This window comes from Vipera berus, assembly GCF_964194415.1.
Source record: "Vipera berus genome assembly, chromosome: 1".
Classification (NCBI taxonomy): Eukaryota; Metazoa; Chordata; class Lepidosauria; order Squamata; family Viperidae; genus Vipera; species Vipera berus.
In genome coordinates this window covers 351,181,211-351,204,997 of record NC_138202.1, presented here as the reverse complement: position 1 = coordinate 351,204,997, position 23,787 = coordinate 351,181,211, and the positions used below count along the sequence as shown (strand labels likewise).

Genomic DNA, 23,787 nt, shown 5'->3' with positions numbered 1-23,787 from the left:
GCTTGCAGTCCGAATTATAATTGTCTTATGGCTTTTCTGCTTTTAACCTTAGAAGTTGTCCAGAGTCTTACGGACTAAGGTGGCTTCTAAAATCACAGAACAAATCAACAAATGCCTAGTTGGAGGTATCTTATCTCAGCTCGCTCTTTCCCAATGTTGTAGACTTTAATTCTTCCACCATTGGGAAGTGCAAATATTCCTCGACGTATGTTTAGCAATTATTCATAGTTACAGTGGTGCTGAAAAAGTGACCTATGACCGATCCTCACACTTATGACTGTCGTACTATCCCTCCATCACATCAAATTCATGCATTTTGCAACCAACATGTATTTACAATGATTGCAGCATCTCAGGGATCATGTGACTACTATTTACAACTTTCTCAGGGAGCTTCTGAACAAGCAGAGTCAATGGGGGAAGACACTTAACAAATGTGATTTGCTTAATGACCATGGCAAAAAAGTTTGTAAAATTGGGCATAACTCACCTTGCTGAGTGACAGACGTTCCGGTCCCAATTGTGATCATAAGTTGAGGACTACCTGTACAGTACTCTATTCCTAGTCCTGATCTCAGGAAATCCAATCAAGGCAGTTTCAGGATACCTTACTTATTTCCCCCTTTTTATGATATTATAAATCTTAGTACATTTGTGTTGTTTCTATACGTTGATTGTATAATGTGTTTAAAAATTATTAATATTGTATTTAAACAGCAGAATACTGAGAATAGAAAACAAATATTAGTTACAATTCAGTTGATAATATTATAAGCATAAAATTATATTGCTTTTTTATCCAAAATTGAGTATAGCATTGAAAAGAAACCACTACAACTCATATCAGAATAGAGGTTTTGATCTTAAGCTCGTTACTTTTTAAGGTGTTACTTAGTGTGTGCGTACACATACACTTGTATGTGTGTATAAACATACACGCATATATTTATAATAGTTTGATTAATTTTGTTGAACCAGGAGAAAATTTACTTGCTCCTGTTATCAGAAAAGATGCAGCATCTCCTAAGTCAAGCGATCACTTTGTAGAGTTGAAACTGTAGGTACTCAGAAGGGCCTGGTAATTGTATTTGCTTAAAAGCTAAGACAGGAAAAGGGAGATGGGAGGGTGAGAAAGCAAAAAAAGTTTTGAAGGAAAATAACATCAAGAAATCCAACTGGATCACATGTTTTTTGTCTTGACAAGAAGGAATGTAACACCACTTACGTTTTCTCTCCAAGTTATAAAAATGCAGTTATTCCCATTTTACACACGCAGAATACTGAGGCTTACCCAAAGGTGCTTTTTCAGGAGACAACTGGACTTTCTTGTTTTTCTTTGAAGACGTTTCGCTTCTCATCCAAGAAGCTTCTTCAGCTCTGACTGGATGGTGGGGAATGGAAGGGTTTATATTCTTTGCAGGCAGCTGGTCATTTGCATTCTTTTAGAGCAGACATGTCAAACTCGCCACGTCACGTGACATCGCGCAACGTATCGGGACAGTTTTGCCATTGCCGGCAATGGGGTGGGTGCAGCTTGACACCCCTGTTTTAGAAGGTCTTCAAAGAAAAACAAGAAAGTCCAGTTGCCTCCTGAAAAAGCACCTTTGCGACAACCATGACCTGGCGACTGAGAATCTCCATAGACCCTGAGGCTGAGCATTGATCCCCAAGCAAAGGGACAGTGATAAAATACCTTGATGCGCTGCTAACCCTTGGCAGAATGAGCGACACTGAAAGGCCGCCTGACTTCAGTTTGTGAATGTGATGAAATCCATGCCAGTTCCTTCCCATTCTGCTGTTTCGGACTCACTTCTTGGAGCCATTTTAATCTTTCTCTCCTCCTTCCACAGGTGAAACTGGTCCGTTATATTAGTATCCAGTTACAGTGCAAGCTCAGCCTCCCTTTAAATGACAGGACGGTGGAGCTGAACAGCTATCCCAGGCTTAGCGACTGGTTACATCTAGTTAACCTGCGGAAGGACGTCATCCAGGTAAGGGAAACAAAGTCCGTGGTTTTCTCATGGGTATAATTGAATAATTGTCGTGGTTAATGGATATAGGTGACTTCCTATTTTTTATTTAATATTACTCTCTCTTTAGAATAGAATAGAGCTGGAAGGGACCTTGGAGGTCTTCTAGTCCAGCCGCCTGCTCAAGCAGGAGAACCTATACCGTCTCAGATAGGTCACTGTCTAGTCTCTTCTTAAAAACCTCCAGTGATGGAGCGCTCATAATTTCTGGAGGCAAGCTGGAGGCTTTAAGAACTTTAATTTTGTTGCAATTGCTATACAGGTAGCCCTCCACTTATAACCACTCATTTAGCGGCTATTTGAAATTACAATAGCACTGAAAAAGGTTGTCTGTGGTCATGTGATTAGAATTTGGGAACTTGGCAACCAGCAGGAATTTGTGATGGTTGCACCATCCCAGAATCACACGATCACTATTTCTGACCTTCCCAGCCAGCTTCCGACAAGCAAAGTCAATGGGAGAAGCCAGATTCATTTAATGACCATGTGATTCACTTAACAACTGCAGTGATTCACTTAACAGCCATGGGGAAAAAGTTTGTAAAATTGAGCACAGCTCACTGAACAACTGCCTTGCTCAGCAATAGAATAATAGAATAACAGAGTTATGGGGTAGGACATCATCTATCTCCAGGCTACAACACAGTCCTTTCAGCAGTTCCAAGAAGGCTCCACACCCATTTGCACCACTCAGGTGACCTTGAGGACACAGGTAAACCTCCAGGTGGCCTCAATGACACATTCAATTTATGCCATCCGTCAGGTAAACTCGCAAGATTCATTTTTCTCGCCATGCATATGTATACATAACCAGAACTAGACTGTGTTGTCTCTCTGTGTCATCTAATATATGTGCATAATATATGTGCATAATTCTGTATTTATTTTTGTCATATTTACGTAGTGTATATTGGAGGTGGTGACCCTTTGAGAACTGCATGCAACAAAATTTCATTTTAATGTATGCCGACTAGTGTACATTCAAAGTGAAAAACAGAGTTATTATTTATTCTATTCTAATGCAAAAATTCTGGTCCCAATAGTGTTTATAAGCTGAGGACTAACTGTAACGTTTCTGTTTGTGCAGAAAGGTATTCAGTGCATAATGCCCTGATTTCTTATGCCTTCTTATGGCTTTTGTGGGGAGGTTTGATTGTTTTTTTGGTCGTCTGTTTTTATGACATAGTTTCTTCCTCAATACATAATCTCCAGAGTTCGTTGTCCGTAGAATGAGTTTGCTTTTCAACCTCACCAAAACTTTACAGAATTTTCTGGCAGCTGTTAGTGTAATGTTCCCTCCACGAGGCTTTACACGGTAATTTCTTTCTAAAGAGGAAACTTTGTGGGGGTTTTTCCCCTCCCTCAGAGTGGTTTGAAAGGTGTTGGCATGAAAAGGGTGTTGGAAAAGAGTGTTGGAATGCACACAAGCATTCACTGCAAGGTAATTTTTCCAGTTGCCTATCACACGTCTTCTTTTATTTGGAAGAGCGCAGCGGGAAAGATATCTATTCATCGTCATGCATTGTATTTCATGTCAGCTTTTCCTTCTGCGGGATGAGGTCTGACAGCTTTTGCACAATTTTGTTGACTTCTTCCTGGGTTTTCAAGTAAAAGACACACATCAGCAGAATGCGTGAGATGTTATCACGTCTAACCAATTTCCCTGCTCAACTTTCCACTAGGGGAAAAATTAATCTTGTTTAGCAACACATTTTCCCGAACTCTTAAGATCTAATCCTTATGTTTATTTTACAACTGGGCAGAAAGAGTGGCTGATAGCTGGGGAATTTAACTCGTGAATGTCTGCTTTTCTGTTGGGAGGAAAATGGCAAGTTTCTAGCCCTTCAAGCCTGCGGAGGCAAGTGATCTTTCTAGAAGCTTTCCACAAGCAGAGTCAGTGGGAGGAGCCAGATTCCACTGCGTTTTTCGCTTAATTACTGTGGTAAAAATGCCGTGAAATTGGGTTCATTCAGCAATCGCATCACTTCGTGATGGACATTCTGGTCCTAATTGTGGTCATAAATCAAAGATTACTGCACAGTACTTAGAGTTGTGCCATACATCCCCCAACAATATTTCACAGAAAATGCTGCTAGTCACACTTCCAGTGTCTCAAGGATGGTTGCCTTGTCCAGTAACAAGGCTTTTGCCAGCTTCACCATATTAATAAATCCTCATTAGCCTTCCTTTCTCAGAATTGCTGTTTTCAATCTTTAAAACAGTGGTCGTCAAACTTGGCAACTTTAAGACTTGTGGACTTCAACTCCCAGAATTCCTCAGCCAGCCCTGGCTGGCTGAGGAATTCTGGGAGTTGAAATCCACAAGTCTTAAAAGTTGCCAGGTTTGGAGACCCCTGCTTTAAAAGAATACACTTCTTTTAAGCAGTGAGGTTTAGATGTAGTTTCTATAGCATGCTGAGCCATGGCTTGCTAATTGTTTGCTGAATAAAACATAGTTGGTTAGGTTTGCACAACATCTTAAGCTCCAAACAAGGAACTTGTGTGTGAATCTTCAATAGAGTCATACTGGACTATACAGATGTGATAACTGGCAACAAATCACATGTAGACTAATTTTCATTAGAAACAACCTCAGAGGTCATCTAGTCTAACTTCCCTTCAGTGCAGATCCAGGCTCTGAAGACTTCTGCTGAGTGAACATACTTCACGAGGCAGTGTATTCGGCTGTTAATAGTTCCTACTACTGGGAAATTTCCTTCTAACCTCCCTATAGATTTTATTCATAGTCTCTGAAAAATAGAAAACAAGTTACCTCCTTTGGAATGCAGTAATCTTTTGATTTATTAATCATGTATTTATTGATCAAATTTATATAGCTGCCCATCTCACCAAAGGGAACTCTAGGTGTTTTGATATCTGTAGATAGCTGTCAGTTTACTTCTGTGCTTCTGTGACTAATTTGCTAGTTTAGTTTAGATTAGATTAGTTTGATCTAGTACAGAGTTTCTCAACCTTTCAGCCTTTGTGGACTAGTGTGTGTGTGTGTGTGTATGTGAACAGAAAGGATCATTCCGTTCCCGCTGCTCGTGCAAATGAAGCATGTGCACATGTGCTCACCCACTGCTTGTGCAAGAGGGATGCACACATGCACACCTGCTTGCCTGCCACTTCTGCAGCCCGCTTCTGATCGGCTCAAGGCCCGATAGTGGGCTATGGCTTGTGGGGGAGTTGGGGGTCTACTGGTTAAAGAGGCTGGTCCAGAAACCAGGAGACTGTGAGTTCTAATCCTGTCCTAGGAATGAGAGCAGCTGGGTAACCCTTCCCTTCTCTTCCCTGGTGGAGAATTTTATATTTCCTCTTAGTAATTTCATTCTTTTTAGCACATAGTTGAAGTCTGTCTAGAATCTTTCTGACTCCTTCTGCTAATGTGTTTGCACTCCTAGGTTTTTTTTGGCAAGTTCTTTCACAAAGATTACAGCTAGCAGTTCTGCTAGTTCCTTCAGTACACTATGATGTAACCATTTGGCCCTCAAGACGGGCATTTGTTTAAATTAGCTAAGAGTTCTTTTATGCGTTCTCAGTCTGTTCTGAGCTGCAGCTCCCTCCCACTAGGCGCACAACAATGGCCAGCCACAGTTTCATTTCTCCTGAGAAAAGAGAGATTAAAAATGTGAGCTACCGCACTCTGCCTTCTTGCTCTCATCCATTGCCAATGTACCCCTTTCCAAAATCTCTTTGCCTTTCCTTCTGTAACTTGATAATTGTTGTTGTTGTTTGAGACATTTCTTGCAGGCCTCAGCTTAATCTCTACAATTTCTGGTCATTTTCTTCTATCCGTCTTTATTTATATGTCCCTTTTTCAATTGATGGATTGATTATGTGCTATCAAGTTGAGGTCTACCCTTTTTTAAATTTTTTATTTTATTTTATAACAAATTTTATTATTTAAAACTTTGGACAAGGTGTTAATGGTCTGACAGTCCTTCTTGTCATTACATCATTTTTGTGTTTTATATACATATATACACTTTATGTACATATCATTTATATACAGTTATAGAATATTCAATCTTATCAACCACCTTATTCTAGTAATATGTGAAATCAGCATCCTGTGTGTTTCTGTTGTGACCTTCCTTTCTGTTCCCACCATGAGTAAAACTTATTCCAAATTTTGTAGTCATTTGACTGGTCTTTATTTTTAATTTCCAAAGTTAACTTGTCTATTTCTGCGCACGCCCAAATTTTACTTATCACTTCACTCTCTTCCGGTATTTCACTGTTTTTCCATTTCTGGGTGAACGTCATTCTCGCTGCTGTGATGATATGTATTATTAAATATAACTCTTCTTTGCTATGTTTCTCTTTTGTTATGCCAAGCAGGAAAAATTCTGGTCTACATTCGACTCTCCGTCCTAATATTTCCTCTAGCCATGTCCGAATCCTTTGTCAATACTTTTGCGTCTTATTACAGGACCACCAAACATGAAAATAAGTACCTAATTCTTTGGAACACTTCCAACAGCTAGGGGATATTGTCTTGTACATTTTGGCTAATCGTGCTGGGGGGAGATGCCGCCGATAAAACATTTTATATAAATTTTCTTTATAAGCTGAGGCCAGCGTTATCTTTTTATTTCTATTCCACAGAGTTTTCCAGATATCAAAATCTATGCCAAATCCCAAATTTTTAGCCCATATTAGCATTGGTTCTTTAACTTGTTCCTCAAACATTTTGTACCCCAATAGCAAACTATATAATTTCCTTATTTGTTTCTCATCTGGCCCCAATAAAATTTTATCCAATGCAGTTTCTTGAATATTTATCCCCCACTCTTTCTTATCTTTCCCATATCGTGTTTGTATCTGTAGGTAAGCCCACCATTCCAATTTTATCCCTTGTTGTTCTAGTTCCTGTCTAGATTTCAGTTCTCCCATTTCATTCGTAATAACCTTATATGTAGTACTGTTTTCCAAATTAAACAAATTTGGGTAGACTATTGCTTCAAGGGTGGACAACCAGACTGGTAATTTAATGTAATTTTGTTTTCTAATTTTACTCCAAATTTTAAGTAGCGCTTGTCTAATCCGATGGTTTTGAAAATGTTGATATAACCCTTGCTTCTCATTCCATAGGAATGCGTGCCAGCCTAATTGCAGATCATGGCCTTCTAGAGTTAATAATCTTTTATTCTTTAAAATTATCCATTCTCGAATCCAAGTTAACGCTGCTGCATGATAATATGTTTCCCAGTCTGGTAGTCCAAAACCCCCATTTTCTTTAACATCCTGCAGATGTTTCATTTTAATCCTTGGTTTTTCCCCTTGCCATATAAAATTTAATGTCAATTTGTTCAGGAAGTTGAGGTCTACTCTTAGTGACCACATAGAGGTAATACTCAACATTTACACTTGGCTTAACAACCGCCATAAAAAACATTGTAAAATCAGGTCGATCATGTAACCGACCCATTTTATGACCATCTTGACATACTATTGTAATGGGCAGGCTCCATTATGTTCATATGTCAAGGACTATGTGTTGAAAGTTTTTCTCCATCCAGAAGCTGTGAATGCTCCAAGACTGGAAGTTTTTAAGAAGAGACTTGACAGCCATTTGCCTGAAATGGTGTAGGATTTCCTGCCTGAGCAGGGGGTTGGACTAGATGACCTCCAAGGTCCCTTCCATCTTCTTCATCATCATCATCATCATCATCATCATTATTATTATTCAGATATTTTGAGTCTTCTAATGGTGCACCCATTGTGCTGTAACTGAGTCCCTCAACCTTGTGGTTGGTCACTGTTTTCTTTTTTTTCCTTTTCACCTCTTCAGAGAGTTGGGTCTTTGTATAATGTGTCCAAAATAGAATAATTTGAGCTAGATCTTTTGTACCTCGACGGAGTACTCTGGGTTGATTTGTTGTAATGGGAATGATCCCGGGGAAAAGGCTCTGATAAAAGGCAGCTCAGACCCGCCAACAGAAATACGGTCATGGCAAAAATCTCAGAAGGGACCTCTTCTAGTTTCTTGGGCTGGAAAGACAACAGAGGAGAAAAGTATTTTCAGAGTTGCAAGTTTCTGTTAATGCAAACTTACTGTAAAATATATTTAGTTCTTCTGGGGATGCCTCCTGTCTGGACTACCTCAGGAGGCTGACGTCAGCCTTACTGTCTCCCAAGGTCTTCCCACATGCCATTACATTTGTTCAATGATCCATCGGTTTGTTTTCTTGAGTGTCCATGATACGGTCCATGGAGTCTTCTCCAACACCAAAGTTCAAAGGCCTCAGTACAGGTAGTCCTCAACTTAAGACCACAGTTGAGCCCAAAGTTTCCGTTGCTAAGCAAGACAGGTGCTAAGTCAGTTTTGCCCCCTTTTGAGACCTTTCTTGCCACAGTTGTTCAAGTGAATCACTGCAGTTATTAAGTTAGTAACACGTGTAGAAATACTAGAAAAATGTTTATACTCAATTGTTGTCTATTAAAATACTAAGAAATGTACTAATTTAAGGTTGATAAATGAGAATATTATTGGAAGAAGAGAAAATCAAGGAAAGCTACTATGTGGATTATGGAATTATAGAAACTAATTGTTATTGATTGTTTGTAAATATAAACCCAGACAACACACTGTTTATCAAATATCAAGGTGATTATGTTTATATATATATATATATATATATATATATATATATATATATATATATATATATATATATATATATATATATATATATATATATATGTATATGTATATGTATATGTATATGTATATGTGTGTGTGTGTGTGTGTGTGTGTGTGTGTGTGTGTGTGTGTGTGTGTATGTATATAAAAGTTAGTAACTTGGCTGTTAAGTGAATCTGGCTTCCCCATTGACTTTGCTTGTCAGAAGGTCACAAAAGATGATCATATGATCTCAGGACACTGCAACCATCATAAATATGAGTCAGTTGCCAAACACCTGGATTTTGATCACGTGACCCTGGGGACGCCGCAACGGTCGTGTGAAAAATTGTCACAAGTCACTTTTTCCGGTGCTGTTGTAACTTTGAACACTCACTAAACAAACCTTTTTAAGTCGAGGACTACCTGTACTCTTCCTATCCTGCTCCTTCCAAGTCCAACTTTCTTTTTCAGAGAACATCACAGGGAAAACCATGACTTGCACATTTCTGATATTTGAGGGCATAGATCTGAGTATCTTTTCCAAGGCTTTCCAACTGTCAGTCTGCAGCATATTTGTTGACTGCTTTTTTTCTTTCTTTTTTACTTTTGACCCATTTTCTATGCATGTCCGTTTTAGAAAACTCTGTGTGTCTTCGCACTGGTCTCTCTAGTTGTCTCTTGTCGGAGTCGGTATCAGATTTTTCCAGGGCCCTCCGCTGGGTTGGTCGGAGTTCCATCGCCACCCATGGACGGTGGGGAGAACTCTACGACTTGCCCCAAAGGTGCTTTTCCAGGAGGCAACTGGACTTTCTTGTTTTTCTTTGAAGACGTTTTGCTTTTCATCCAAAGAAGCTTCTTCGGCTCTGACTGGATGGTGTGGAATGGCAGGATTCATACTCCTTGAAGACAGCTGGTCATTTGCATTCTTTTAGAGAGTCATTGAGGCCACGTGGAGGTTTGTTTGTGTCCTCAGGGACACCTGAGTGGTGCAAATGGGTGTGGAGCCTTCTTGGAACTGCTGTAAGGATTGTGTTGTAGACTGGAGATAGATGATGTTGGATCCCTCCCTCTCTGTTGAGAGAGGGCTGTTCAATTTTGACATAGATGGTCTCTTTGACCCCTCTTTCAAACCAGCAGTTCTCTCTGTCCAAAATGTGGACTTTGCTGTCTTCCAAAGAGTAGCCTTTGTCTTTTAAATGCAGGTGGACTGCTCAGTCTTGTCCTGGATTGGTTGGACAAGATTCAGCAGTCCATCTGCACTGGGACAACCATGACCTGGATGACTGAGAATCTCCAGAGACATCTATGAGTTGTACTCCCTCCAGATCCGTGGCGGTGGCTTGGTGGGTTTCTTTGTGGGCTTAAGGGTTGGTTTCTTCCCCGCATGGCTGGCTCAGCACTTGGCTGGGCGATTCCCCTCCTTTCCACATTTGAAGCAAGCAGTTGAGTGCTGCTGTGGGCCTTGGGTACCGGTTGTGGTTTTGGGGCGTCCCGCTTCTCAGGGAGGGACTTTCACCACCCATGTCCAGTCAGTGTTTGTTCTGGTCCAGGACGATCTCCACTTCCTTAACAGTGCAGACCCTTTTGCAAATATCCCCGAGAGCAGGTTCAGAAGACCAGACCTGTCACTAGAAGGCAAAAAAACAAAAACAAAAACGGGGGTCTCACTTAATTTGCCACATCATGTGGGGGGAAGAGTTAGCGCTAAAAGGAAACCAAGCAGTAAAAGAACACGGTGGCTGGACAGCATCAAAGCTGACACCAGCCAGAGCGTAGAAAAATTCAAAAGAAATAGTGCAAGGAAGAAGTGGAGAAACGTGGCCCACAGAATTGCCGAAAGTCGGACTCAGCTGAATGAATAACATCGTCATCTTCAGCTGGGGAAGTGCAAAGAGAGCTGCGTTCCAGACCATCAGCCCTTTTTCTCGTTTGCTCTGCCCTTTTATTTCTCCAGCATCGGGATGCTTTTTTATTCCCTTCTGCTCAGCCAGTTCCAAAAATAAATCTTCCAGACAGGTTGGAAAGCCCCGAGACCATCCCCCCTTTTTTTCATAAATAGCCGGTTGACTACAATTTAAAATATCTGCTGACTCCACAGATCCCAGAGCGGCTAGTCTTTCCAAGGCCGATGTTTTCCGAGCAGCTCCTGATTTCAGGGGTGGGAAAACTCTGCCCTGTTCAAACGGTGGCTTGCTTGCTTTCCATTTTAAATCTGGAAAGCCTATGTTTAAAGTGAGGCTAATGACTGGCTGTCAGATCCTTTAGTTTGGGGGAGAGATTGCAGTTTGAACAATGGAGTGTTTATGGAACTGGGCCACTGGGAAAGTTCCTGCCAGCACGAAGGACACTCAGCCCGTCACGCTGCGGAGTGTGAGAGACCTTCTCTGCCCAGATTTTGCGGTTCTTGAGGTAGGTGAAACCACCAAAATCTGCTCATCCCTCTATTCCTCCAGCCCTCTATGAATAGAGTGGAATAATGGTGAAGGTGGTGGCTGGCAGCAAGAAGACAGAAACGTAGAAAAGCGATGGCAGAAAAAGACCTAATGGTCCATTGAGTCTGCCCTTTGAGTTTCTTTTATATCTATTTTTTAAATTTTATTTTATTTTATTTTTTGTTGGATGATGTGCATGTCTTTATCTCAAGTATGTTTAAACTCAGATAATAATAATAATAATAATAATAATAATAATAATAATAATAATAATAATAATAATAATAATAATAAAGTTGGAAGGGACCTTGGAGGTCATCTAGTCCAACCCCCTGCTCAGGCAGGAAACCTTATACCATTTCAGGCAAATGGCTGTCTCTTCTTAAAAACCTCCAGTGTTGGAGCATTCACCACCTCTGGAGGCAGGTTGTTCCACTGGTAATTGACCCATTACCTCTGCTGGAAGCTTGCGCTACACTTTTTTTGTGAAGTCATTTCTGTAAAGTAAGATGAGAAGCAGTACTATCGCTGTTGCCATTAGGGGACTGGGAGCTAAAACATACAAAGAACAGTTGCTGGAGTTGAATATGTCTAGTAGTTTAATGAAAAGAAGGACTAGGGGAGACATGATAGCGGTCTTCCAATATCTAAGGGGTAGCCACAAAGGGACGCAGTGGCTCAGTGGGTTAGGACACTGAGCTTGTCGATCAGAAGATCTTCAATTTGGCAGGTCGAATCCCGAGTGCCGCGTAGCAGAGTGAGCGCCTGTTACTCGTCCCAGCTTCTGCCAACCTAGCAGTTCGAAAGCACGTAAAAATGCAAGTAGGAAAATAGGGACCACTACGGTGGGAAGGTAACAGTGTTCCGTGCGCCTTTGGCGTCTAGTCATGCCGGCCACATGACCATGGAGACGTCCTCAGACAAGCGCTGGCTCTTCGGCTTTGAAACGGAGATGAGCACCGGAAATGACTAGCACGCATGTGCGGGGTTACCTTTACCTTTACCTTTAGCCACAAAGAAGACGGAGTCAAGCTATTCTCCAAAGCACCCAAAGGCAGAACAAGAAGCAATGAATGGAAACTAATCAAGGAGAGAACCAAGAAATAAAGATAAATTTCTTGACAGTTAGAACAATTAATCAGTAGAACAGCTTGCTTCAGAGGTTTTGGGTGTTCCATCACTGGAAACTTTAAAGAAGAGATTGGACAACCACTCCAATATGTATTGTCCTCCAGGTTCCTTCAGTTCCTCCAATCTCTCCTAATATGTTTTGTCCCTCAGGCCTTGCACCATTTTGTACCCCATCTCTGGACAAAATCTTATCAATATCTTTTTAAAGTGAGGTCTCTAGAACTGGACCCAGTATTCCAAACAGGGACTGACTAAACCCTACACAGCGGGATTAGGACCTGGGTTTTAATTCATCTTATTGCAATAACCTAAGGGAAACACTCTCAGCACCACAGAGGAATCTTCGTTTCTTTTCTTTAGGAGATATAAGTTGCAAGCTTACTGCTAGGTTTTTTAAAATATATATATAACAAAAGATTTTAAAAAGTGGAGCTCATTCTTGTGGGATTTTGGATCAATCAGTTTCTCTCAGGTCAGCTTACTAAATAAGATTGCTTTAGGATTAAAATAAGAGGGAGCTGGCCCACAGATGCAATACCTAGTAGTCTCTCTCTGTTTTGTCTACCTCACAAAGTGGTTGTAGGCAAAATTGCTGGCCTTCCACAAGGCTATAAAACCGGCTTTTCCCTCAGCAGTTGGCTCAGGTTTTTAACAGAGACCGAAGCATATGTTGCTGGCACAGTGGTTAGAATGCAGTACAGGAAGTCCTTGACTTACGATTGCAATTTAGCCCAAAATTTCTGTTGCTAATTGAGACAGCTGTTAAGTGAGTTTTGCCCCATTTTACAGCCCTTCTTGCCAAAGTTGTTAAGTGAATTGCTGCAGTTGTTAAATTAGTAACACGGTTGTTAAGTGAATCTGGTGTCAATGCTGCTAACATCTGCCTTCCCCATTGACTTTGCTTGTCAGAAGGTTGCAAAAGGTGATGATCACATGACTCCGGGGACACTGCAATTGTCATAAATGTGAGTCAGTTGCCAAGTCTGATCACATGTCCATGGGGATGCTGCAACGGTCACAAGTGTGAAAAACAGTCATGAGGCACTTTTTTCAATGCTGTGGTAACTTAAAACAGTCACTAAAGTAATAGTTGTAAGTTGAGGCTAACTCTGCCCACTGCCAGGAATTCGATGCTGACCAACTCAAGGTTGACTCAGACTTCTATACTTTTGAGGTCAGTAAAATGAGGAGCCACATCATTGGGGACAATATGCTGACTTTATAAACTGCTTAAAGAAGGCTGTAAAGCACTAGGAAGCAGTATATAAGTCTATGCACTATTGCTCTTGTTATACATGTGTTATACATGTTTTTGGAACTATAAGGTAAAGGTAAAGGTTCCCTCGCACATGCGTGCTAGTCATTTCCAACTCTAGGGGCTGGTGCTCATCTCCGTTTCAAGCCAAAGAGCCAGTGCTTGTCCGAGGACGTCTCCATGGTCATGTGGCCAGCATGACTAGACGCCAAAGGCGCACGGAGCACTGTTACCTTCCCACCATAGTGGTCCCTATTTTTCTACTTGCATTTTTACAGGCTTTCGAACTGCTAGGTTGGCAGAAGCTGGGACGAGTAACAGGCGCTCACTCTGTTACGCGGCACTCGGGATTTGACCCGCCAAACTGCCGACCTTCTGATCGACAAGCTCAGCGTCCTAACCCACTGAGCCACCACGTCCCTTTTGGAACTATAGGCAGACCTTATAATCATGTCTGGAATTACAGTGATAAGGTATTGCGATTGTTAGACAGGCCACTGTGTGACTGGTCCAAATTTTGGGGCATTTTTTTTCCAGGTGATTGCTAAGCATATGTTAGAGTTGTTAAGTGAATCTGTTTTACCCAATGGGCATTTTTTGCTGGAAGCTGAAAATAAACACCAGAAACCAAAAAAAAAATGGTTATGTGACCATGGGATGCTGTAAATGGCCATAAAGGTGAGCATCCAAAATGTGATCATGTGACCCAGCTGTCATTTCAAAATTGAGTTGTAAGCAGCTGTGGGATATCCATCCTAACTTCAAATAGTTGCTAAGTGACCGGTCGTAAATTGAGGACCATGTGTATTTTTTAGCCAGCAGCAGAGGAGTGCTTGACACTGGCTCCAAGGTCCTTGGATGGGCTTTTGATTTTCCAGTCTGGCTTACAACATGGGATTTCCTGGTGGCCTCTCACCACTGATGAATGATGTACAGGTAGTTTTTGACTTACAACAGTTCATTTAGTGACTGTTCAAAATTACGATGGCAGTAAAAAAAGTGACTTATGACCAGTTTTCACAGTTACAACCTTTGCAACATCCCTGTAGTCATGAGACAAAAATCCAGATCTTTGGCAATTGGTTCAAATTTATGACCTTTGCTGTGACCCAGGATCATGTGATACCCTGTTTGCGATCCTCTGACAAGCAAAGTCAACGGAGAAGCCAGTTTCACTTAACAACTGGGATACTAATTTAACAACTGCACTCATTCACTTAGCAACTGTGGCTTGAAAGGTCGCAAAATGGGGCAAAATTCACTTAACAAAGGTTTCATTTAGGAACAGAAAATTTGGGCTCATTTGTGGTCATAAATCGAGGACTATCTGTACAACTCTAGGTAGTCCTTGACTTACAGCCATTTGTTTAGCAAACAATAAAAGTTACAGCTGCACTGAAAACGTTCGATTGGTAAATTACTTACAATTGGTCCTCGTACTTAACGATCGCAGCATTCCCGTGATCATGTGATCCAAATTTGGGCACTGCAACCAGCAATTCCCAATTGGGGAATCCAGCTATGGCCCCATTTGTGTGATAATTGGAGGGCTGCCTATAAAAACAAATCACTAATAAACCATCTACTAATACATCCAATTTCAAGTGTTTTGTAATCAGCCTGCTGTCCCCTAACTGGCCTTATCACTTGGAAAAAGAGCATTTTTTCTCTCTCTAGGTTAGTTCTGTTCATAATTGTGAAGTATTAAATACAGACTTGAAGCAAATCGAGTGCTATAGATTCAGCAGCACAATTAGCTAATTTTAGACTGAAGGAATGGGCGGCGGGGGGAGGCGAAGTTCTTTAGATTGTGAAACTGATTTTTTCCCCCTTCAAAGCTGTTCTATCCTCTGCTTATTCTATAACACAGTTTTATCCGAAACTCCATCCTTGGCAACCTTCTGTTGAGATTTTGATTAACGAAACAAGATTGAGCAAGGAAGCAAATAATGGAAAAAAACCCCCGATGTGGATTATTTTGTCTTCCAACGTCCCTTCTGATCCTTCCCTGGATATGTTTGTTGTTGTTCTCTCTCTCTCTCTCTCTCTCTCTCTCTCTCTCTCTCTCTCTCTCTCTCTCTCTCTCTCTCTCTCTCTCTCTCTCTCTCTCTCTCTCTCTCTCTCTCTCTCTCTCTCTCTACCTGTACATGTTGTATTGGGATATGTTCCAAGCAGTTAAAAAAAACCAAAGGCATGTTTGAACAAGTGAACTCTTCAATATTTCTCCCCCTTTGTTTTTCGTATTTGATAGCTGGATTCATTGGGGAGATTGCAATGGTCGGAAGTGAGATAATTGGGTGGAATGGCAGGTACCAAAAACATCACATTTAGCATGGAAAGTTGTCCCCCTCCCCCGCCCCTTCTCTGATAAGAAACTTCATTAGACTTCAGTGTTCAAAGTTAGTTTGGAAATGTTTGTCTCATTTCCTTCTACTTCCAGTGACCTTCTTATTAAATTTGATAAGTGAGGTTTAGATCTTCTTTTATTTATAACGGTTGCTGGAATTGGGTATGTGTAGTTTAATGAAGAGAAGGGTGAGGGGGGACATGATAGCAGTGTTCCAGTATCTCAGGGGCTACCACAAAGAAGAGGGAGTCAAGCTATTCTCCAAAGCACCTGAAAGCAGGACAAGAAGCAACGGATGGAAACTAACCAAGGAGAGAAGCAACCTAGAACTAAGGAGAAACTTCCTGACAGTTAGAACAATTAACCAGTGGAACAACCTGCCTCCAGAGGTGGTGAATGCTCCAACACTGGAGGTTTTTAAGAAGAAACTGGACAGCCATTTGCCTGAAATGGTATAGGGTTTCCTGCCTGAGCAGGGGGTTGGACTAGATGACCTCCAAGGTCCCTTCCAACTTTATATTATTATTATAAAGGGACCAACTTCTTCTTCTTCTTCTTCTTCTTCTTCTTCTTCTTCTTATTATTATTATTATTATTATTATTATTATTATTATTATTATTATTATTATTATTTCTATCAGTGTTTCTCAACCTTGGCAACTTTAAGGCATGTGGACTTCAATTACCAGAATTCCCCAGTCAGCAAAGCAAAGTTGGCTGGGGAATTCTGGGAACTGAAGTCCACATGCCTTAAAGTTGCTAAGGTTGAGAAGCACTGATTTACATCATGGTTTTTTTTTAGCAAGTAACTTCTGAATTGTTGGCAAAAGGAAACCAATCCATCAGTCTTACATACCGCATGATCAGTACTGGTGTTGGCTCCTAGGATATGACACTTAGAGACACCTTTGATATAACTTTGCTTGTACAATTAGACAACTGCAACCAATCTCCCCTATTTCCGAAGCAGGGAAACCATATCAAGTAGTAAAAAAAATTATTTTTAGATAGGTTTGTACTTCTGAACTTTCTTTTTGAGAAGTTTCACTGCTACTGCGCTCTGCTGTACTAGACAAACACAAATCTAAGAAATAAGTGGATAATGACTACCGTATGTTTGCATCCCAAGCCAGAAACTGATCAACCCCATTTTTGTCTGATTGGGTAAATTCATTTGTGTTGATTAGAGGCAGCCTTGAGCCATGATGGCACAGTGGTTAGAATACAGTATTACAGGCAAATGCTGCCCACAGCCAGGAGTTTGATCCTGACCAGCTCAAGGTTGACTCAGCCTTCCATCCTTCTGAGATTGGTATAATAAGGACTCAGATTGTTGGGGACAATTTGCTGACTCTGTAGACTGCTTAGAGAGGGCTATAAAGCATGATGAAGTGGTATATAAGTCTAAAGGCTATTGCTATTGCTGTGTGACTTTTTGAAGTTACAATTTATGTAAATTTACTTAAAAGAGTTTATGACCGCATTTTATAACAGTTTTGCTGAAAACCGGCATGGACTCATGGTTTTCAGCAAAACAAACCCACAGGAAACATTGGTTTGTTTAACTATTGTGGTGTTCCCTTAACGACTGCTGCAAAACAGTCATAAAATTGGCTCAGTGATTTAGGTGACCCAATTTACGACCATCGTGACTTACAACAGTGATGGCCAAGTTCCATTATGGTTATAAGTTGAGGATTACTTGTAGTGATTTACACAGAATTTCCCAAATTAGCCAACTCATTTTTATGGTTTATTTTAAAGACACAACCCAAACTCAAGACTTGAATGTTCATTGTTGTGCATAGATTAAAGAAGAATGCTAAAATCTCTTACCCAAAGCCATAGTGGTTAAGGTAACAGGAATCTAGGAAAAACACATTAATGGTCTTCTAGTCTAGCCTGCTGCCCAGGAAGAACCCTTCACCGTTATTGTTCAACCTGAGCAACTTTAAGTTGTGTGAACTTCAACTTCCAGAATTGGCCTAACCAGTGTTGGCTGGGGAATTCTAGGAGTTGAAGTCTATACATATCTTAAAGATGCTGAGGTTGAAAAACACAGCTTCAGACAAATGTCCCTCTGAACTTTCTTTGAAATCCTCAAGAGATAGAGCACATAATTTTCAGAAGACAAACTATTCCACACCTTAGTAGCTCTCATAATCAGGAAATTCCTGTTTATTTCAGGTCTGGCTCTCTCTCTGTAGTGTAAAATTTCTTCCCACTGATTCTTCTCTTACTCTTACTCTTGGAAGCACTGGAGAATAAGTCCACATCCTTTTCTCTGTGACAACCTTTCAAGCATTGGAAGATTGCTATCATCTCTCCCCTTGATCTAACAACAACAACAATAGAGTCGGAAGGGACATTGGAGGTCTTCTAGTCCAACCCCCTGCTCAGGCAGGAAACCCTATACCATTTCAGACAAATGGCTGTCCAGTCTCTTCTTAAAAACTTCCAGTGTTGGAGCATTCACTGCTTCTGGAGGCAGGTTGTTCCACTGATTAATTGTTCTAACTGTCAGGAAGTTTCTCCTTAGTTCTAGGTTGCTTCTCTCCTTGACTAGTTTCCATCTGTTGCTTCTTGTCCTGCCTTCAGGCACTTTGGAAAGTAGCTTGACTCTCTCTTCTTTGTGGCAGCCGCTGAGATATTAAACGAGACCTACCCAATTCCAGCAACCGTTCCTTATATGTTTTAGCCTCCAGTCCCCTGATCATCTTTGTTGCTCTTCTCTGTACTCTTTCTAATGTCTCAACATCTTTTTTACATCGTGGTGACCAAAACTGGATGCAGTATTCCAAGTGTGGCCTTACCAAGGCATTGTAAAGTGGTATTAACACTTCACGTGATCTTGATTCTATCCCTCTGTTAATGCAGCCTAGCACTGTGTTGGCTTTTGTGGCAGCTGCAGCACACTGCAGTGCAGCACACTTCATAGGATTTGACCTCTTAGCCTCTTATAACCTTTTTCACTCTTGTCTGCATTATTTCCTGTTCCTCAGCATCCTTTTTGTTTTGATGACCACAACTGGGCAGTGTTCCAGCAGAGAGTGATATTAATAGTTCCTATGATCTTGACATTATATCTCTGTTGACTTAGCCCAAAACTGCATATTGCTGGCTTGTGCTTAATCTACCAAGATACCCAGATTCTTCTTCATCAGCTCCCGCCTATCTTGTACCTGTGCATCTGGTTTTTCCTGTCTAAGTGCAGGATCTTGTATTTCTCAACATTGAACCTTGTTTTGTTGGATAGGGCCCAAGGTTCAAGTCTCTCAAGATTATTTTGAAACTTGAGGCCATGTTCTGAGCTGTTAGGAATCCCTCCAGCTTTGTGTTATCCATAAATTTCATGACTGTCTCTTCTGTTCCCTCCTTTAAATAATTTATAAAGATAATGTACCCAGAATAGACTGTAGAAAGCCCAGGTGCTGGAATCTAAAGGTAAAGGTAAAGGTTCCCCCGCACATGCGTGCTAGTCATTTCCAACTCTAGGGGCCGGTGCTCATCTCCGTTTCAAAGCCGAAGAGCCAGCGCTTGTCCGAGGACGTCTCCGTGGTCATGTGGCCAGCATGACTAGACGCCAAAGGCGCACGGAACGCTGTTACCTTCCCACCGTAGTGGTCCCTATTTTTCTACCTGCATTTTTACGTGCTTTCGAACTGCTAGGTTGGCAGAAGCTGGGACGAGTAACAGGCACTCACTCTGCTACGCGGCACTCGGGATTCGACCCGCCAAACTGCCGACCTAGAATGTAAATTCCAGTTAAAGGATATTAAAACATCCTTCTGATGGTAGAGATGCAGTTTTTGCTGAAGCTCCTTACCTGATTTCTCTTTCTTTTGAAAAACACACCAAGTCCTTTTGGAGATAATGCTGAGTTAAATTTTATATAACTTTCCAAACATGGCTGCACTGTCTTATAGTGGCATTCTGATATTGGTAGATCTGTTCCTAATGATTCCCAAAGTGGGATTTTCCTTCATAATAATAGACTTACACTTAGATGGTAAATTCATCAGGCCACTTGTCTATTTCAAATCTTGGCAATTGTAAGATGTAGGGACTTTAGTTCCCAGAATTCCCCTGTCAGCCTGCCAAATTAAAGTCACTAGGAAAATCTAAATATAATCACCTTGGCTGCATTTAATTTTTTTTCCTTATTTTCCATTCTGATGTTCTAAAATTCCTGTGATGAAACTTGGATGGGTTGAGCAAGAGGGGAACCTTTGATTTGAATGTCCCACCAAATTTAAAAAGAGCAAGGGACTGAAACAGCAGTCCTGAATTTAGAAAAGCAAGCATCAGGGATTAAGTCTTCATTTGAATTTTTCTCCTTCCTTAAATTACAAGCGTTCTCAATTTAGGTTTTCTTAGCTTAGAAGTTTTCTAAGCCTACCAGCCTCCCTTTGGAATAATTTAGCAAACTAAATACTAAGGATTAAGTCTTTGCCAGCATTACTCTCTGTCCTTTGTATGCTAGCTTTCTAGATTCAGGGAACATATTTGCATGAGATGCTTCCTCTGAGCTCCCCCAGTTACTAGCTGGGGCAGCGTAGCCCAGGGACAAGTCTTAATAAGAACGAGGCTTCTGCACAGCTCTCAAAGTTGGTACTGATCTTGTTTGCTAATAATAGCTTGCTTGAGATAGAATATTGCAGTTGTGTGTGTTTGTGTGCGTGAAGAGTGCATTCCTCTTGGGCTGACAGGTGTCCCAGATTCTGCTCAGCCTGAATTCTGACCTTTGATACTTAAGCAGCAGTCGCAAAATTCAAATGCATTACTAAGCGTGCTGAGCAAGTATTCTAGCCTAACGTTGTTAAGTAACCAGCAATCTTCCTGGATTGCTCAGAAGCCCTAGCAGTTCAAACTTTTTTTTACTCCCCCCACCCTCCCACCCCCCCAAATTTTCATTACTATGACCCATGCTGTATATCCCTATTAAATCATGCTCTTAGACAAAACAATAGTGAGGGGGTATGTCAACTCTGCAAAGAACTTGGCTGTAGCCATCTTTCCATGACCGTGTATTTTCATCAGGAAAACCAACAAGGTCCTTAGATCTGGGCTGACAGTATTGGCTGATTTTTTTTTCTTTTTCCAAAACAAAAGTTGTACATTGAAAGTTTTTTAATAAGTATAGACATAGGAGTGAGCAAAAACCAACTATTCGCATGAGTACTTATTGTACGCCCACCCTCCTCTGCAAACTTGATATCGGTAGCAGATCTTTTTAAGATCCTGGGTGCAAGCCAGCCCATTGGCAAGCATTAACAACATGTTCCAGGATCCAGTTCTGGCAACCGATTATGTGAGAAAATTAGCTCATGAAATGTGGAGATTGCCAGTTTTTCAGCACGCATAATTATGTTAATGAACAGACTAATCAGTGTTCCCTGACCTGGAATGTTCCAGATGTTTGCATTACCTTTCTCCTCATCCCCAGAGAAGATATGCAATTAAGCTGGTAAAGGCAGGAATTGTCCAGCATATCAGGAAAGCGGCAGTTGAGGAGATTGGAGCATGTTCTCCAGCTACACAAAATTATGGTTTTCATGGTAATCTCCTATCTGGAACTATTTACGATATATTTCTGAGATTGTGTTTTATGTTCAATCTTCTCTAGACATTTTTTTAAAACAATTTCAGTGACTTTTCAATCCCTGATTTTAGTTTGCTGGTGCCGTTTCTCCCTCCATTTTTTTATTTACTTGTTTTATATCCTGCTTTCATTATTTTTTAAAACAACTCAACGTGGCAAACAATACTCTTTTCTCCTACTATTTCCCACATGATTTCTAACCTGGAGCCGTAACCTCTAGACCAGAGGTCTCCAACCTTTTGGGCACCAGTTACGAGAGTTTTTTCTGCGGACCGGAGGGTGTGTGCTTTTGTGTGGGGATGGGGATTTGCTTGTTTGTGCAGACTGGTTGCTGGCATGCTGTGGCCCGGTAATGGTCCACAGACCGGGGGTTGGGGACCCCTGCTCTAGACCAGGGGTCCGCAACCCCCAGTCCGTGGACTGGAATGGGTCCGTGTCGTGCCAGAAACCGGCCCGGATGCAGGCAGCACACGAAACCACACCTTCTCCAGTCCATGGAAAAATCTCTCTCCATGGAACTGGTCCCTGGTGCCCAAACATTTGGGGGCGACCACCATCTTACATCCTCTTCTTCTTCCATCCCTCTCCCCCGCCGCCCTCCTTACCCTTGACTTCTTCGGCCTCATGCTACTTTTTAATTTCATTGATTGGTGGCTGATTGTGTGATTTTATGGGGTGCGACTGTCATCCAGCATCATCTACCAAGTCGCCTTTGAGTTGACCTTAGCTTCTGAAGATTTCACGGTCTTGTCCATAAACTTTTCTTGGTCATAAAATGGAAGTCATTTGCTGTGGTTTTGATATATGCCTGACCGGGGAATTCTGACAGTTGAAGTCCACATATCTTAAAAGAGTTGCCAAGTTTAAGAAACGTTGACCAAGAGCCTGGAGATGTTTTGGTGGTTTCCCATCCAGAAACTAACAAGGTTCCTCTCTGCTTAGATTTTGGAGATCACCAAGGATTAGGCGTAGGGTGATAGGGCATACTACGGTATTCTGCAGTGGTATGCAGCCCTTAAGCAGTGATGCATTAGGGCAGGCAAAATGAAGGGCACATCCACTTTCATCCTTGGAATTGATGGGCAATAACTCCAAACTCATAAAACAACCTGTTTCAAATTTAAGACCACAAAGCGACCTGTCTCAAACACAACCAACGGTACTTCATACCCAAGATAGCTTTTTGTCTAGCTCAAAGCTCTGGCAAAAATTCTGAAACCACTCCACTTTGCGCTTGAAATGTGCCATTTACCAAACGTTTGGACTGTAAATGTTTTGCAGGGAAATGTTTGGCATATCCCTAATGGGGTGACTTTGGGCCCATCACTGTTTCTTAACCTACTTTGTCAGGTAAATAAATAAGTGTATGTTTATGGAAGGGGCAGATCAAACTGTTTTGTCAATTTCTTCCTCTCTGTTTTTCCGTTTTCAGTCTGTCCCTTTCAGTACTCCACTGTGCATGGATATTTACCAGCCAGCTTCTAAGGGTATTCTTTGCTCTGCTGGTAAAAATGCAACATTGGCACTCCTTTTAATATTCTCTTAATCCCTCTTAAAGGCATGTAAACTTTTCCATGTGGGTGCTGCCAGTTTGGCACTGGCCTAGATAAATGCGTGCTTGTGGCAAAGCCAGTTTTCTTTCTTGTCAGGTGCCACTTGCAAACCACTTCAGGGTTATGTTGCAGTTTGGCCTTTATATCTGGAAGCTGAAATACCTTACACAGGATTGAATCAGGTTGACAAGAAGGGAAAATCCATCTTCTGGTTTGGTGGGAAGACATTGCCGTTCTATTCTACAGGACTAGGGGTGGTATGATTGCAGTATTCCAGTATTTGAGGGGTTGCCACAAGAAGAGGAGGTCAACTTATTTTTCCAAAGCACAGGACAACAAAACAATGGATGGAAACAAGGAGAGGAGCAACCTGGAATTAAGGAGAAACTTCCTAACAGTGAGGACAATTAACCAGTGGAACAGCTTGCCTCCAGAAGTTGTGGGAGCTCCATCACTGGAGATTTTTAAGAAGAGACTGGACAGCCACTTGTCTGAAATGGCATAGGGTCTCCTGCTTGAGCAGGGGGCTGGATTAGAAGACCTCCAAGGTCCCTTCCAGTTCTTATTCTGAATTATCCAGGATAGTCAGTGCCTTACTCAAATAATGGGGTGTGTCTGTTGTCCTCCAAGCAACATACTTAACCTGAAGTAACCCATTTTCAGGAATCGCCCTACGCTGAACATTAAACTAACCGGCCAAGATACAGATAATTACCTATATTTGCAAAATATGCAAAGCTTGATGAAAGATCACCTGAGTTATGTTTTTTCCTGACTTCATACTACTGTACAGTAGTCCTCGATTTA

General features: G+C 41.3%; 1 protein-coding gene across 1 annotated transcript in view; it reads left to right on the top strand.

Annotated features, from left to right (window-relative positions):
* KSR1 (kinase suppressor of ras 1) overlaps window positions 1-23,787 on the top strand; it is a 206,949-nt gene that overhangs the window by 108,987 nt on the left and 74,175 nt on the right. Inside the window, exon 2 of the mRNA XM_081346632.1 lies at window positions 1,851-1,991. Coding sequence (XP_081202758.1) covers window positions 1,851-1,991 — 141 coding nt within the window. The remainder of the gene's footprint in view (window positions 1-1,850; window positions 1,992-23,787) is intronic.